Source organism: Budorcas taxicolor, chromosome X, assembly GCF_023091745.1.
Source record: "Budorcas taxicolor isolate Tak-1 chromosome X, Takin1.1, whole genome shotgun sequence".
NCBI lineage: Eukaryota > Metazoa > Chordata > Mammalia > Artiodactyla > Bovidae > Budorcas > Budorcas taxicolor.
Genome location: NC_068935.1, coordinates 39,471,682 through 39,485,730, shown reverse-complemented (window position 1 = coordinate 39,485,730; position 14,049 = coordinate 39,471,682). Strand labels below are relative to the sequence as shown.

The window sequence follows — 14,049 nt, the reverse complement described above, 5'->3', positions numbered from 1 at the left end:
ATGACTGAGTGACTGAACTGAACTGAACTGAACTGAACTGAATATAATCCAGTGGTTAAATTTTGAAGACCAGTTGTTTTCCACTAACCAGATGTGTAGTTTGGGCGGGTTCTTTGACCTCTCTGTATCTCATTTTCCTCAAGAAGAAAAATGAGAGTAACAGTAACATGTATCTAATAGAGTTGCTGGGAATATTTTTTTAAATGATGCATGTAAAGCTTTAAATATATTTCAAAGAACTCAATATGTGTGAACTTTCACTATGTTATTATAAAATAATCATTATTATAGGAAAGACCCTATATTATTCCTATATTATTATAGGAAGGACTACATTTCTGCTGTCAGTAAAACTCTACAGAAGGAAATATCCTAAAGCAAAGTGTTCAAAAATAAATAATACACACCATTCCTCTTTCTGGAAGCTTGTCCCTGACATGGGAAGTTTCCAAGCATGTCATGAACTCTTAGGATTTCAAGAAAGTTTGGCCGTTCCATCAGTCAAACAGAAGCATGTTCTCTTGCCCTTGGAAATCCTATGTCTCCAAGTGTTTCCAGGTTTGCATTTTTGACAATCCAGGGGGAATTTCTTAGTTGAGAACACTGAGTGATCTCTCCCTTTATTCCCCTCTTTTCCCCACCTTTTAGAGGGCCTCCTCTTAAGTTTTATTCTTTCCCCATACTTCTCCTTTATCCCTTCTTCCATTTTAGTCTCCTTCATCACACACCACACCCCTTTATTCTTTCTCACACCTTATTCCACTTCTCTGCATCACTTCTATTCTTCACCACCCCTCTTCTTCATTCTTCATCACCCTACTTTATTCCACCTTACTTCTTTATTCCACTTCTCTCCATGCCCTTATTTCATATCACCCCTCCCCCTTTATTCCCCAACACTTTCCTTTATCTCACCTCTCCCTTGTTTAGTCCACTTTGCCCCTTTTGTTCAATTTCTCTCCATCCTTTTATCCTATATGACCACTTCCTCTCCATTCCTCACCTGCTCTCCTTTATCCCACATCACCTCCCTGTATCCCACTTGCCTCTTTATTCCACCTCACCACTTTTATTCTACTTTACCCCCTTTATTCAACCTCACCCTCTTTATTCAGTTTCTCTCCATCCCTTTATCCCATGTCACCCCCTGCCCTCTATTCCTTATCACCTGCTCTCCTTTATCCCACCTCACCCCTCTGTACCCCACCTCACCCCTTTATTCCACCTCACCCCTTCTATTGCACCTCACCCCCTTTATTCTTCTCTCCATCCCTTTATCCCATGTCACCACTTCCTCTCATCACCTGCTCTCCTTTATCCCACATCACCTCCCTGTATCCCACTTGCCTCTTTATTCCACCTCACCACTTTTATTCTACTTTACCCCCTTTATTCCCCTTTACTCAGTTTCTCTCCATCCTTTTATCCCTTGTCACCCCCTCCCTCTATTCCTTACCACCTGCTCTCCTTTATCTTACATCACCCCTCTGTACCCCACCTCACCCCTTTATTCCACCTCCCCCATTTTATTCCATCTCACCCCCTCTATTGCACCTCATCCCCTTTATTCAATTTCTCTCCATCCCTTTATCCCATGTCGCCTCTCCCCTACTCATCACCTGCTCTCCTTTATGCCATATCACCCCTGTATCCCATCTCCCCCCTTTATTGCACCTCACCCCCTTTATTCAATTTCTCTCCATCCCTTTATCCCATGCCACCCCTCTCCCCTACTCATCACCTGCTCTCCTTTATGCCATATCACCCCCTGTAACCCACCTCCCCCTTTTATTCCTTCAACCTCCATTATTGCACCTCACCCCCTTTATTCAATTTCTCCTTCCCTTTATCCCATGTCACCCCCTCCCCTTTACTTACCACCTGCTCTCCTTTATGCCATATCCCCGGCCCCCCGAATCCCACCTCCTCCCTTTATTCCATATCACTCCCTTTTATTGCACCTCATTCCCTTTATTCAATTCCTCTTGGTCTCATTATCCCATCTCACCCCCTCCCCTCTACTCCTCATCACCCACTCTTCTTATCCCACCCCCCCTTATGCCACCTCATCCCCCCTTTATTATACCTCAACCCCTTTATTCCATTTTTCTCCATCCCCTTATTCCACATCACCCCTTCCCCTTTATTCCACTGACTTCATCCCTTTATACCATGTCACCCCTCCCCTTTATTTCACATCACTCTCTTCTCTTTTGTTCCTCTTCCCCACCTCGGCTTTCCCCTTCAGCTCCAGCCAGAGCTTCCCAACTCACCAAGAAAATTTCACAAAAAGACAAAAAACAAACCAGTAAGCCATGAATATGCTGCTGCTACAATACAGATTTTTATTAAGGATTAAACGCCAGAGAAGTTTTAACTATCACAAATCTTCGAGCTCTGAGGTTGTTACCCATTGTGTGATCAATTTCTATCCCTCAATACAGTACATTCTTCATTCTATGGACCTTGGCTGTTGTTACCCCTCAATAACAGCTATAATTTTGGATGTCATACGTAACCCATATCTGTGTGTTACCGGAGCATGTCCTGCAAATTTGTACCGTCCCGCATAGAGGAACTACAGAGACGATAATTTAGAACTTTTGTAATCAAGTGAGTTTTACTGCTTGGAACTATGTGTTCATACCTAACGAGCTGTTTTGCTGATAACAGGATATGCCTGCCAGCTCTCTGTAAAATGGATCTAGGAAATAAAGTCAAATTTTTCCTCTAACTTTTGACTTCAGAAAAGCATGTTGGGTTTCTCAGTATTTGGGGGAGTGACTGTTTGAAGAACCACTGGCCTAAATGATTTGGAAAATTTATCCAATCACAGTGGAGTGACTGTGGGGACACGTCTATGAGTTGGTGTGACACAATCTAGCATTAATTGTTAGTCAGCTGTCAGGAGGCTGACCTAACATCCTAGCATGCCTCTTGAGGGCCTTTCCAATTGAGCTCTTAGGAGGAGGGTAGGAAAGTCAGGAAAAGCATGCAATCCCCTTTGGGGGAGGGAAAGCACCTCGAGATTTGTGAGCTTCTCTGGGACAGGTATTTTACCACAAATGTCACATCAATTAAAGGGACGGCTGCAGTAAGGGGAAAGCCAGGATCAGGGGTAAAAGAGAGAGGCAAGGTAGCACCAGGGTGCCTGAGCATGACACAGAAACATCTCTGCTTTTACCAGCATAAGGAACCAAACATCCCCCAGGAAAGGGGCTGGCAATGTGTTTGGAATTCTCACCCTGACCCGAGCATCAGGTAGAACTCCTTCTTACCCTCAGATCTTTACCTTCAAGACTCCTTAATGTTTCCTGTGACATCCCAGGTCTACCCCCACCCTTTCCCCCTGTCCGGCACCATAGAGAAGGAAAAACATCTAAGGAAAGAAGTAGCCGATGCCAGTTTTGGCCTCCTTCTCCCGGGGCACACGGAGCAATGGGCGGTCTTGCTCCAGAATGAGGGGGTTACCCGCTCCTTCCTCATCGTCATGGGAACGGGCAGTGCCGGGAGGCACAGCTGGCTCCTCAGAGGAACCTGGAAAATAGTAACAATGTTAACTCATGATTCTAGACTTCATACTTTGCACAGCACCCAAGAGACTAAGACCTAATTTTGAGTTTCAAATACAGTACGAAGCAAGAAGTTAGGGCAGATATTATTATCCCCATTTAACATGTAAGAAAACTGAAGCTTAACAGTAGAAGATATATCTCTATATCTAGGCCCACTGTGGAAGCTGGCTGTGGGGGACGGAGGGTAAGAGGGCAAGGCCGTGTTAGAGAAGAGAAGAGTCAGACAGATACCCCATGCTCAGAGCAAATGGGAAATACCACCAGGGAAGCAGGGAAGCGGGTGGCCTCCTAACAGCCACCACCACCCTACAGCCAGCCTGACTAATTTTACTAAGCAAATGAGTAACAAAGCCGGAGCCGGAAGCTTACAGAACTTCATGGAGAGGCGAAAGCAGGCGTTGTTCTTCAGTGACTCCAAGAAGGACATGTAGTCCATGACTTGGCCAGGCTGAGACTGGTTCTTAAAGAAGGTGATATCTACAAGAAATGTAACATCTGCATCTTCTTGGCGGAACCAGACGGTCTTTGGATTCTGAACTTCTTTTGAGTCAACAGTATTAGGCACTGGGACTGTTTCCATATTCATGATTTCTTTAAGATTGACAGCTAGGTCTGGCTGAGGGTCTGGAATTGTACTGAGAATGGAGACATCTTCAAGCTCTGCAGTCACATTAACTTCATCTTCTTCAAAAGTGTTGCCTAAGTCTTTCTGAGAAACTGGAATTTCGTTGCAAATTTGAGTGTCTTTGGGCTCTGGAACCACACTGAGAACTGAGTCTTCTTCAAGATCAGGATTTTCTTCAGAGTCTTGGATTTCATGGACATCAGCGGCTTCTTCGCGCCCAGAGATTTCTTCAACATCTGAGGTTTCTTCATTGTTCACTACTCCACTTTCATCTGAGGATTCTTCCTGGCTTTGAATTTCATCAGCATCAGAGACATCTTCGGGGCTTGTTACCACGTGGAGAGTGGGGACCTCTTCAGGACTGGAGTATTCTTCAGATCCTGCAATTCCACTAATTTCTGGAATTTCTTCAGTAGCTGAGGTTTCTTCCTCATTTGGGACTCCATCAAGAGCTGGAACTTCTTCAAGACTGGGGTCTTCTTCAGAGTCTGAGAGTCCATTGATCTCGGGGGCTTCTTCATGATTTGGGATTTCATGCCCACCAGGGGCTTCTTCAGGGCTTGGGACATGACCACCAGAGGCTGCTTCAGGGCTTGGGACCATATGAATACCTGGGACTTCATCATAATCAAAGTCTTCATCAGAGTCTGAAATCCCATTGATTTCTGGGGCTTCTTGGTGGTCTGGAACTTCTTCAGCATTTGAGGCTTCATCATTTGGGATTTCATCCAGGGCTAGAACATCTTCAAGACTGGGGTCTTCTCCAAAATCTGGGTCTTCATCATTATCAGCGTCATTGGCATGGTCTGGAATTTCATCAGCATCTGAAGCTTCTTCAATGTTCGGGACAACATCAAGATCCGGAACTTCTGCGAGGTTGGGGTTTTGGTAGTCTTCAAAATCTTGTCCTTCATCAAGGTCGTGGTCTGGGTTTTCTCCAGGGTTTGGGTTTTCTCCAAGGTTTGGGACTTCTTGCACATCTGGAACTACATGAGGGTCCGGAAAAAAATTAAAATATGGTATTTCATCAAAGTCTGCAATTCCAATGAGGTCAGGAATTTCATCATCCGCATCTAGAATGTCCTCAAGGAGAGGAAGACCATCAAAATTCAGGGCATCATCATCATCATCATCATCATCTTCTTCATCAAGCTCTGGAATGCCTTCGAGATGCGGGCCTTGAAACTCAAGGTCATTTGGAATCTCAAGACCTTGAAGTTCACCAAAGACTAATCCTTGATTGAGATATTCAAATACTAGTTCTTCATTGACTGACATATCGTCCTCAGAGGACTCATCTTCTTCAAGGGGCTCGACTTCAGCAAGGACCTGGCCTTCAGGAAGGGCCTGACCTTCACCAAGGGACTCACCTGCAGCAAAGGCCTGACCTTCAGCAAGGGTCTGACCGCCAGCAGGGAACTGACCTTCATCAAAGGGCTTGCTTTGACCAAGGATAGCAGCCCGGGCTTCAGCAGAGGTTTCCACTGGGTCAGAAAGTAAAGCATCCTCTTCCATTTTTATCCGTGCACTCCTGAAGGAGAATTAATTTAAAAAAGCAAGTCAGTTGATATACTTGGGTTGACTAACATAAGGGCGACCTGGAGTCAGAAGCCCCCATAGGAGACCCTCCTTCAGGCTAAGCATGAATAAACCCAGAAAACACTCACTGGATCTTCCTCAAATTCCTGCGTCTGATAAAATCAAGGGCTTCAGGGCTGGATTTCCACACACGCTTAGCAACCTGCTTCTGAATATGGGGAGGCACCTGAGAGCAAAATTAGCAAGGTTAGCTGTTATTACACAACATTTAAAAAGTCTATACTCCTCTGTATCAGGTACCCAGAACTGAAGGCACCATGCACAGCTCATGTAGGAAGGACTTTTAAACTGGGAGATTTGTGGCTGCCTGCTTCAGCTATCCCTCAGGGATGCACATAGAACTCTTCCTTGTCTTGGGAAAAGGAGAGAGAGAGCTGTGAAATGTGTGTGTCCAAAGCTTCCACCCACCTGGAAGAGGACATCCCAGTTATCAATCATGGCACGGACCACACTGACAGAGGCAACATAGTGGTCAATCCCCAGTCTGGTTTTCCTGGACTCCCTCTTGGCAGATGCCCCCTTCTTCAGGAGAGCAGATCCAAACACCAAAGCCAAATTGGTGGACGTCATACGATTGCCTGAAACCTAGGTAAAAGGAAAGCAGGAAGTGATCAACTCAAAAGCAGTAATGGAAATTACACAAATAGGAAGGTCACTTTTGTTCTTGTTATCCCCTCCCTCTGTCTTTCTCTCTCTCTTTCTCATATATTCCCATACATGTCCCCGGCTATGAACCTCACTACCCTTTCCCAGAGCTTTTTACCAACTGTCCATCAATGCCAATGGAGTCCTCGCAGTTCTCAGTGATCTTATGCAGGACCTTCAGCAGACGCTCTAGGGTGTCACTGTGGCAAGGTGGCATCAGGTAAACCAGCAATTGCAGGGCAGAAAGCTGATCCTGTGGCTTCAGCGCTAGAGGGAGGAAATCAGGGGCTGGTTTAGGGGGCGCGCCTTGGAAGCAGCCTGACACAAAGAAAGGTGTGATTATGGTTGCAAATTGCTGAAGGCTATGGGGAAGGTACCCAGGCATCTTTTCTTTGCTCATTCCCCTGGCATTTGCACTCAGGATCCCTAGAACCCAGAAGTGCTCCCATCAAAATAAGACATCCCCCAAAAAAGAGACCCCAACCTCTACAGAATCTAGGTTTTACTTTGCCCTGAGAGGGTACACACAGCCTCAAGAAGCTCTAGAGAGATTTCCAAAGATCAGACTTGTAGTGGAATCTGGAGAGGTATTTTCCTCTTCTGCTATTCATTTTGCCTTAGTGCCTTGGGGTCTTGCAGCCTGAGCTCTGTCCCCAGAGCCCCACATCCCCTGTGCTATTTCCTTTTCCTGCCCAGCAAGGGCGAGCGGAAGGCTCACTGGCTGTCTGGAGGAAGGACATGTACAGGTCATCCGGCAGCAACGAGTCCTTCATGTCCTGGAAAAACTCCTTGAGGAGCGCGGCCACATCGTGTACATTCTGAGAGTCATCCAGCACCACATCCAGGCCTTGGTCAAATTCTTCACGGAGCTAGAAACAGAGAATACTGCCAGTGAAGGCTCTGCCCACCGCAGCCTTCCTCCTGGCCACTCCTTCAATAAAGCTCAGCCCTCAGTAGAGGGAGTTGGCTATATGGTGTGCCTGAGGGGCTAGAAAGAAGACCATGCTCCCCTCACCAGGCATGACAGTCTCTTCAGGTCTATGGGGGAGCCCCACCCCATGGGCTTTCTCTCACTGAAGGAACAAAAGTGTGAACATAGTTGGTTTATTATTACCTTACGCACTCTCTTCTCAGAATATTCCAGGGTGAAAATCCCCACTGTGCTTAAGCCTGAAAGAAAAGACCAAGGGAAGCTCAGTATCTCTGCTCACCCCTCCCCCAGCACTACCCTTTTCCTCCTCCACCGCATTCCAACCCCAACTGGTGGCAGGGGAATGTTGCAAGCCCTTCCTCCTTTGACCTGTTACCCTTCCCCATCTCTAGAACGGCTCTCTTTAATTGCCTTCCACCTTGATTTCACCGCCATTCTTGGCCCCTTACCATGTTTCTCTATGAAGCTGCAGCAAGCCTCAACAACATGGGGGATTTGCTTAGCAATCGGATTGAGGCTCATTTTCCTTTTGGATCCCAGAAGTCGCTGGCCAATTGGAAAGGAAATCCTGGAAAGTTGCAGGGTCTGCAGTAGCAGAGCCCCATCCTCCAGTTCAGCCAGGCTGTCCACAGAGACTGCGCCCTGTGGAGAAACCCAGACTGTGAAAATGGGGAAGCTGGGGCGGGGGGGCGGGGTGTCACTTCGAACCTTCCTAAAGATTGCGTCACGTTTGCAACGGGAGACAAGTTCTTACGCCCCTCCAACGCGTTCTGTTCAGCATCCCCTTCCTTCTGAGGACACAGGCCTTGACCCTCCCGCCCCACATCCCGGACACTTCACGAAGGGCCCCTGCCTGAAACCTGGAAGGTTGAACTCACTCTACGCCCACGGCGAGTAAACTCCCGGGGCAGGAAGGGCTCATCCCGTCGGCGACTGAAAAAGCGCCGGATGCGGCCAAACATCCTTTGCACCGCGTTTCCCCGACGACGACCGCTAGTAGCGGGACCGGCGGCTTCTTCAATCTGCATCGTGGCTCTCAGTTCAACTTGCTTGCGGCGGGTAAGCTCGTTCACCAGGACCTCTTCCAGACGAATGCCAAAGGTCTTGAGAGATACGGCTTGGGAGCCAGGGAGAGAAGGAATGAGAAACGTCAGCGCTCCACAGCGCTTAAATCGGGAGGAACTGCAGGGGCTGTAGCCCCCCTCTAAGCAACCACCCCCAGCCACCCCCACCCCGCCAGACCGGCAGCGCCCCTCCCCTGGGAGGGAGCCAAAGAGACCCTACGGTGAGTTGGCTGAACGACTCAGCTCCACTCCACTACCCCGACGGGGTCCCTGCCTTAAGACCTGCCAGGGGGTGACCACCTTGAAGCAATGAGGGCAGTTTCTTCTGGGCGATCTGTCTGGGGTAGTAGATTCATCGGGGATCAGATCTGATGGGACTGTTCAGCGCTCCAGGAACTAGTGCGCCATTTCCTGAAACCATACCCTGCGGGGTTTCTGGAAGCCGGAGGGGGGGGGAGGGTAGGGGGAAGGGAGGGGACGGGGGACCCAGGGGCAGTGGGCACCACCCTGTCTCCAGTAGCCAGGCTGTCGAATGCAGGAGGGGTGCAGCATTCTGTTTCTTTACTAAGGAAAGTACAGTAAGAGAGACCCTCACCCCTCTCTTGTCCTCTCAGAATCAGAAACCACTTCTCCAAGGTGTTTGGACGGTCAGTAGGCAGAGCTATGGGAAGAGAAAAAACGAAAATACACGCACTCTCATACAAAAAGGATTTGATAAGTGACTAAAACATCGCAGTGCACGGATCCACAGGGACGGAGGGGGAAGGGAGGGGCAAACAGCTTTGTCTTGTCCTCCCGAAGTGTTTTGCTTTCACTCAGCCTCAGTTTCCCCATGTGAAAACGGGACCAATTCTGTTTACCTCCCGAGACTCCAAGGATGTCACCACACCAGATCCTGTACGGCGCCGCGTGCGCAGCGCGCATCTCGTTACGCACCAGCAGTAGCGCAACACGACGCTTCAACCTGAGATTCCAGGGCTGCGAGGCCGCGGGACAGCGCAACAGGCGAGGGGAGGGGCTCTGCCTGCGGCGCCCGGGCGAGTAGGGGTCGCTAAGTTACTGCGGGCGCGCTCGTTCCCCGGAGGCCAGCGGCTCCCAGAGCTGCTGCGGCGGGAGAAGCGGCGACACCCGCTGGCCCCGCACTGCCAACCCCCGCAGCGGCGGCTGCCCACGGGGTCTCATCGCCCTTCGCTGGGCTCCTATTTTCGGCTGCGCCCGCCGCGCGCGCGCGCCTGGCGAGCCCACTGCCCCCTGCACTTCTCATCGCTGCGGCGGCTCCCCTTGGGCTCGCGCGACCCTCCCCCCCACTCACCTCCCCTCAGCCGCCCAATCTGCGCCCGCGGGGGACACCCCGGTGCTTTTCGACCCCCGTCCTGCGCTGGGTCCCGCTCGCTCCCCGGCAGCCAGCCGAGGTGGGCAGCGCTCCCACCGCACCTCCCGCCGCCGCTCCCCGCACCCGCATCCGCCCTCCCGCTACTCGCCGGGATTGGCGCGTCTCTCTCTCTGTCTCGCTATCTCCCTCCAACTCTTGGTCTCTCAACCGCGCTGTCTCTGTCTGTCCCAGTCCTCTCGGAGTATCTCTCTGCGCCTCCATCTCGTCCCGACTCGTTCTGGCACCGCACTTGGTCCGTCTGTCTCTTCACCTGTCCTCTGTCCACTTGTCTGTCTCTGATACCTGCCTGTCTCACTGCCCCCCAAGCCCCAAGCTTCGACCCAACTCAACTCATCTTTACCTCTTCCCAGTTGACCAAACACCCCTCAAGTCCCACTCCCTCGGTTATCCAGGAGCCGGGAGAACCGGCCAGGTCCGAGACCAGAGGAGAGTCCCTCCCACCACCCCTCGACCCCCAAACCCCCAATTCGTTCCGCCCGGCCCGGAGGGTCCACTCGGCCCGAAGGCGAGGATGCCACATACCGGGGTACTGCTCACCTCTTTCAGGTTTGAATTCAGAGAGGAACTGCCTGGCCACGAGTTCGTGGTAAGCAGCCTCTTGCAGCTTCAGACGCTCCAGCTCGGAGAGGCTATGTATTGAGATCATCTTGGCCCTGCGGTTCGGGTTGTGTCCTGGGGCTCCTCCCAGGACGTTCACTAAAAAAATCAAGGCAGACAACAACAGCAAAGGGGGCATGATTCTGGGGTACCGCGTCCTTGCTGTCTTCAGAAAAGGAATGCAGCCACCCATTCTGCAATCATCGGATGATTATGAGGACTGCATCATCCAATTGTCTCTGGACCTGGTGGAGAGAACTCTGGGGGGGTGGGGAGGGTGATAAAGAGGGAGGGAAAACTGGGAGGCGGCTTAACCCTCAAGCAGAGCTGCCTCTGGCTGCTTATTTAAAAAAAAAAAAAACAAAAAAACTCCAACTTAAAAAAAAAAAAAACCCAGCCCTGAACCGACAGTCCAGAAAAGAAAAAACCTAATTGGGCAAAAAAGAAGAAGAAAAAAAAGATTAAAAAAACCCCCAACCACCAACCTTACTTAAAATTTTTCAATGAAAATTAAGATAAGAATAAGGTAATATTCTTCCATTAATTATTTAGAACACTGATGAAGTTTATTTTTATTTTTTAATGATAATGCTTGATGCTGTTCAGTTTGGGTGAAATGGGTACATTCATCTAGGTTAGGAGCCCTGTAAATTTTGTACAGCTCTTCCAGAATGCAAACTGGACACATGAATCTGAAGCCAAAAGTCATCCCCAGGCCCTTTGACCCAGTGATTTCCCTTCTAGGAATCTATCCTAATGAAATCTTCCTATAGAAAGGAAAAACCATGTGTACATGAACCATAGCAGTAAAAGAACTGTAACAGTAAAAGAAAAAAAAAAACTAGCCCAGCAACAAGACTAGTTATATACATTAGGGAATAGCCATTGTATGGAAAATTATGTAGTCATTAAAGTGATGCTTATAAGGAACTTTTAAACAACAAATATAAAATACAGAATTGTATCAATTATGATTACAACTATGTGAAAGAAAACATGCATAAAAATAAAAGACTAAAATAAATGCACCCAATTACTCATGGTATCTGTATTAAGTGGTGGGATTCTGTTGCCTTTTGCCTTTTGTCTATTTACCAAAAATTGTGCAACTTGATTGTTATTTTTTCCTGAGAAAAAAAAAAAAGTTTGTACCAAAACAAACAATTTCCAGTCCGCTTCTAATGAGACCTTCTATACAGGATTGGTATAGTGAAGTTTCTTTGTGTGTTGGCAAACCTGCTTTAGATGCCCCTTCTCCATCGTGCCCGCTATCTCATACTGCTCCCAGAATGCACAGGACCCCCCCAGTGGGGATCTCCCTGAACCCCACACAGCATCTTAACTGCACATCTTCACCTCTATTATTAATTTGTTTTTTCATGCATGCATTTAAAAAAATAAAAAGGTTTATTAATTGCCCACTTTGTGCCAGGCACTAAAGATTCAAATATGAGTGAAATAATAATATTCTTTTCATTAAGGGTTTAACAGTGCAGTGATGGAAATACGCAGGTTAGCAACAATTTACAAAACCCTGTGATAAGTCAATCGCCCAAGATATAAACAAACTACTGTGAGAACAGAAAGGAGGAATCCTCTAAGTCTGCCTGGAGATAAGGAGGGGGGAGCATCCGGAAAGAGAGAACAGCTTGTGCAAAGGCAAGGACATGGGAGAGAGGTTGTTATATTCTTAAAGCTGTATAAAGGGGATGGACGGAGATAAATCTGGGTAGGCAGGAATGAGATCATGAATGACCCTATATGCCATGTTATGGAGCTGGACTTTCTCTTGAAGGCAATAGAGAACTACTGCAGGTTTTTAAGTGGGAAGTGACAGAGAGCTGCAGCTTGGAAAAATCACAGAGCAGTGAAAAGCCTGGTTTGGGTAGAAAGCCTGAAGTAGATAGATGAGCCAAGAGGCAGGAGACGATGACAGAAGTCAGTGTCATTGGGACTGGATTTCATGGGTAGAACTGACAGGACTTAGAGAAATCTTTTATTGTAAGGGGAAGGATAGCTCCGAAGTTTATGGTCTGGGTGAGTGTGTGATGCTTATTCCCAACAGAGAAGATAATTTGGGACATGGGAAACTAAACCTTTTGACAGGAAGGTAAGTGGTCACATGCAACTTTTCTGAGCTCCCCTTGCCCATGGAATTTCATGATAATAGTCTATATATTATTGGGAGGGGGAGTGCTTTAAACTCCAAAGATCAGGTAATGTAGCATTGACAGAGAAAGGATAGGTAGAAGTTTATCATCCAATAATCTATATAAAAGAGCTCTATCCAAAAACAAAAACAAAAAATCCCTCACTTCTTTTGTTTCCAAAATTCTCTTTTGCCCACTTTCCTTAAATGGCCACAGTCACACATGTCAGAAATAAACACTTGCCTCATAATTAAGTTCAGTACCAGATAGGATGAGGAGTATTTTTTATGCCTTTTGAACTGAGCTATAAAGCAAAATCTTAGCATACATCTTTATAAAAGTTCCTTCAAATGCAAAGCAATATCTGTTGGCCCCAAAGTGAACACCTAAGCCCAGCCACCAAACTGCATCCACAAAATGACCATCTTAACCAAAGGCACATGCAGAGAACCTAACCACAGTACCCAATTAAGAGCCAGTAATTCCTGATTCACAAAGACAGGTCCAAAATCAATTAGCCAAAGGTCTCATTCTGACATACACAGCCTAGCTCTGGTTTAATTTTTTTACATGACTCCTTTTTTTCCCCTTACCCAATTCAAACCTTTTGGTACCTGTTTTGGAGTTGCAGCTATTTCTTCTTGCCAAGGGTTACAAGATCTGGTCATCCAAAGAGTATAGCTGGTTCTTTTACCCAAAAATCAGGATGAAAATCAATCCTTCTTCTTCTCCCCAAATAAGATGAGAACAAATAAGAGAACCTCAAAACAATGTCAGCCAAGAGAGAGAGAGAGAGAGAAGCCTTTGAGAGATGAGTCAGCCTAGATGCTTACAATTCCAAAGAAAATCAAAGGCCTTAGAATAAACCGTTTGTCATTGCCTCCTGCTCAAAGATACAGGGCTAAACTTAAGAGTAATCTTATGCTGCAATTCTGCCAGCAAAATTGACACTGTCTTGCATGCCTTCAACTCTCTCAGGGGACCAGTAGATATTAGACAGAAGCAGAATTAAGAAGGTCAGTGTGCCCAGACAAGAAGCAGATGGGCAGGTTGGGGAGGAGGGACCAGTAACTAGGCTTCAACACTATGAGAGGCACATAACAGATTCTTGAGATTTGAATATCTGTCCTAGGGCATGACTTTCCAAGATGATCACAAAAGGAGGCTCCTCACAGAGAGCCAGGTGCCAAGAGACCTCTCTTGCTCCAAAGTGTCTTCCCCTTCCCATTCAGCATGCTCTGGCACTGGCCAGAAGTGACCATAACATCAAAAAGGAAGAAGGAAGATGAAAGCAAGCCCTCTAAATTTCAGCCTAAAATTCAACACATTTGCAAAAACAATATCCTTAGAAAAATATCTGTAAAGGCCCCTGGGGTCAGAGCTAAGTAGAACTGAGTTCAAAGCCAGGCTTTATTACTTCTTAGCTGTGTGGCCTTAGGAAACTTTGTTGAATTCTCTGACCCTCAGTGG

At 47.5% G+C, this 14,049-nt stretch overlaps 1 protein-coding gene across 1 annotated transcript in view; it reads right to left on the bottom strand.

Annotated features, from left to right (window-relative positions):
- Positions 1–2,397: 2,397 nt before the first annotated feature.
- ARHGAP36 (Rho GTPase activating protein 36) overlaps positions 2,398–14,049 on the bottom strand; it is a 31,319-nt gene continuing 19,667 nt past the window's right edge. The window contains exons 2-12 of the mRNA XM_052663362.1: positions 10,370–10,528; positions 9,035–9,100; positions 8,254–8,492; positions 7,825–8,017; positions 7,559–7,614; positions 7,163–7,313; positions 6,563–6,711; positions 6,208–6,384; positions 5,868–5,965; positions 5,625–5,731; positions 2,398–3,537 (exon numbers count right to left, since the gene is read on the bottom strand). Of these exons, the coding sequence (XP_052519322.1) occupies positions 3,380–3,537; positions 5,625–5,731; positions 5,868–5,965; positions 6,208–6,384; positions 6,563–6,711; positions 7,163–7,313; positions 7,559–7,614; positions 7,825–8,017; positions 8,254–8,492; positions 9,035–9,100; positions 10,370–10,528 (1,553 nt within the window). The 3' untranslated portion in view covers positions 2,398–3,379. The remainder of the gene's footprint in view (positions 3,538–5,624; positions 5,732–5,867; positions 5,966–6,207; positions 6,385–6,562; positions 6,712–7,162; positions 7,314–7,558; positions 7,615–7,824; positions 8,018–8,253; positions 8,493–9,034; positions 9,101–10,369; positions 10,529–14,049) is intronic.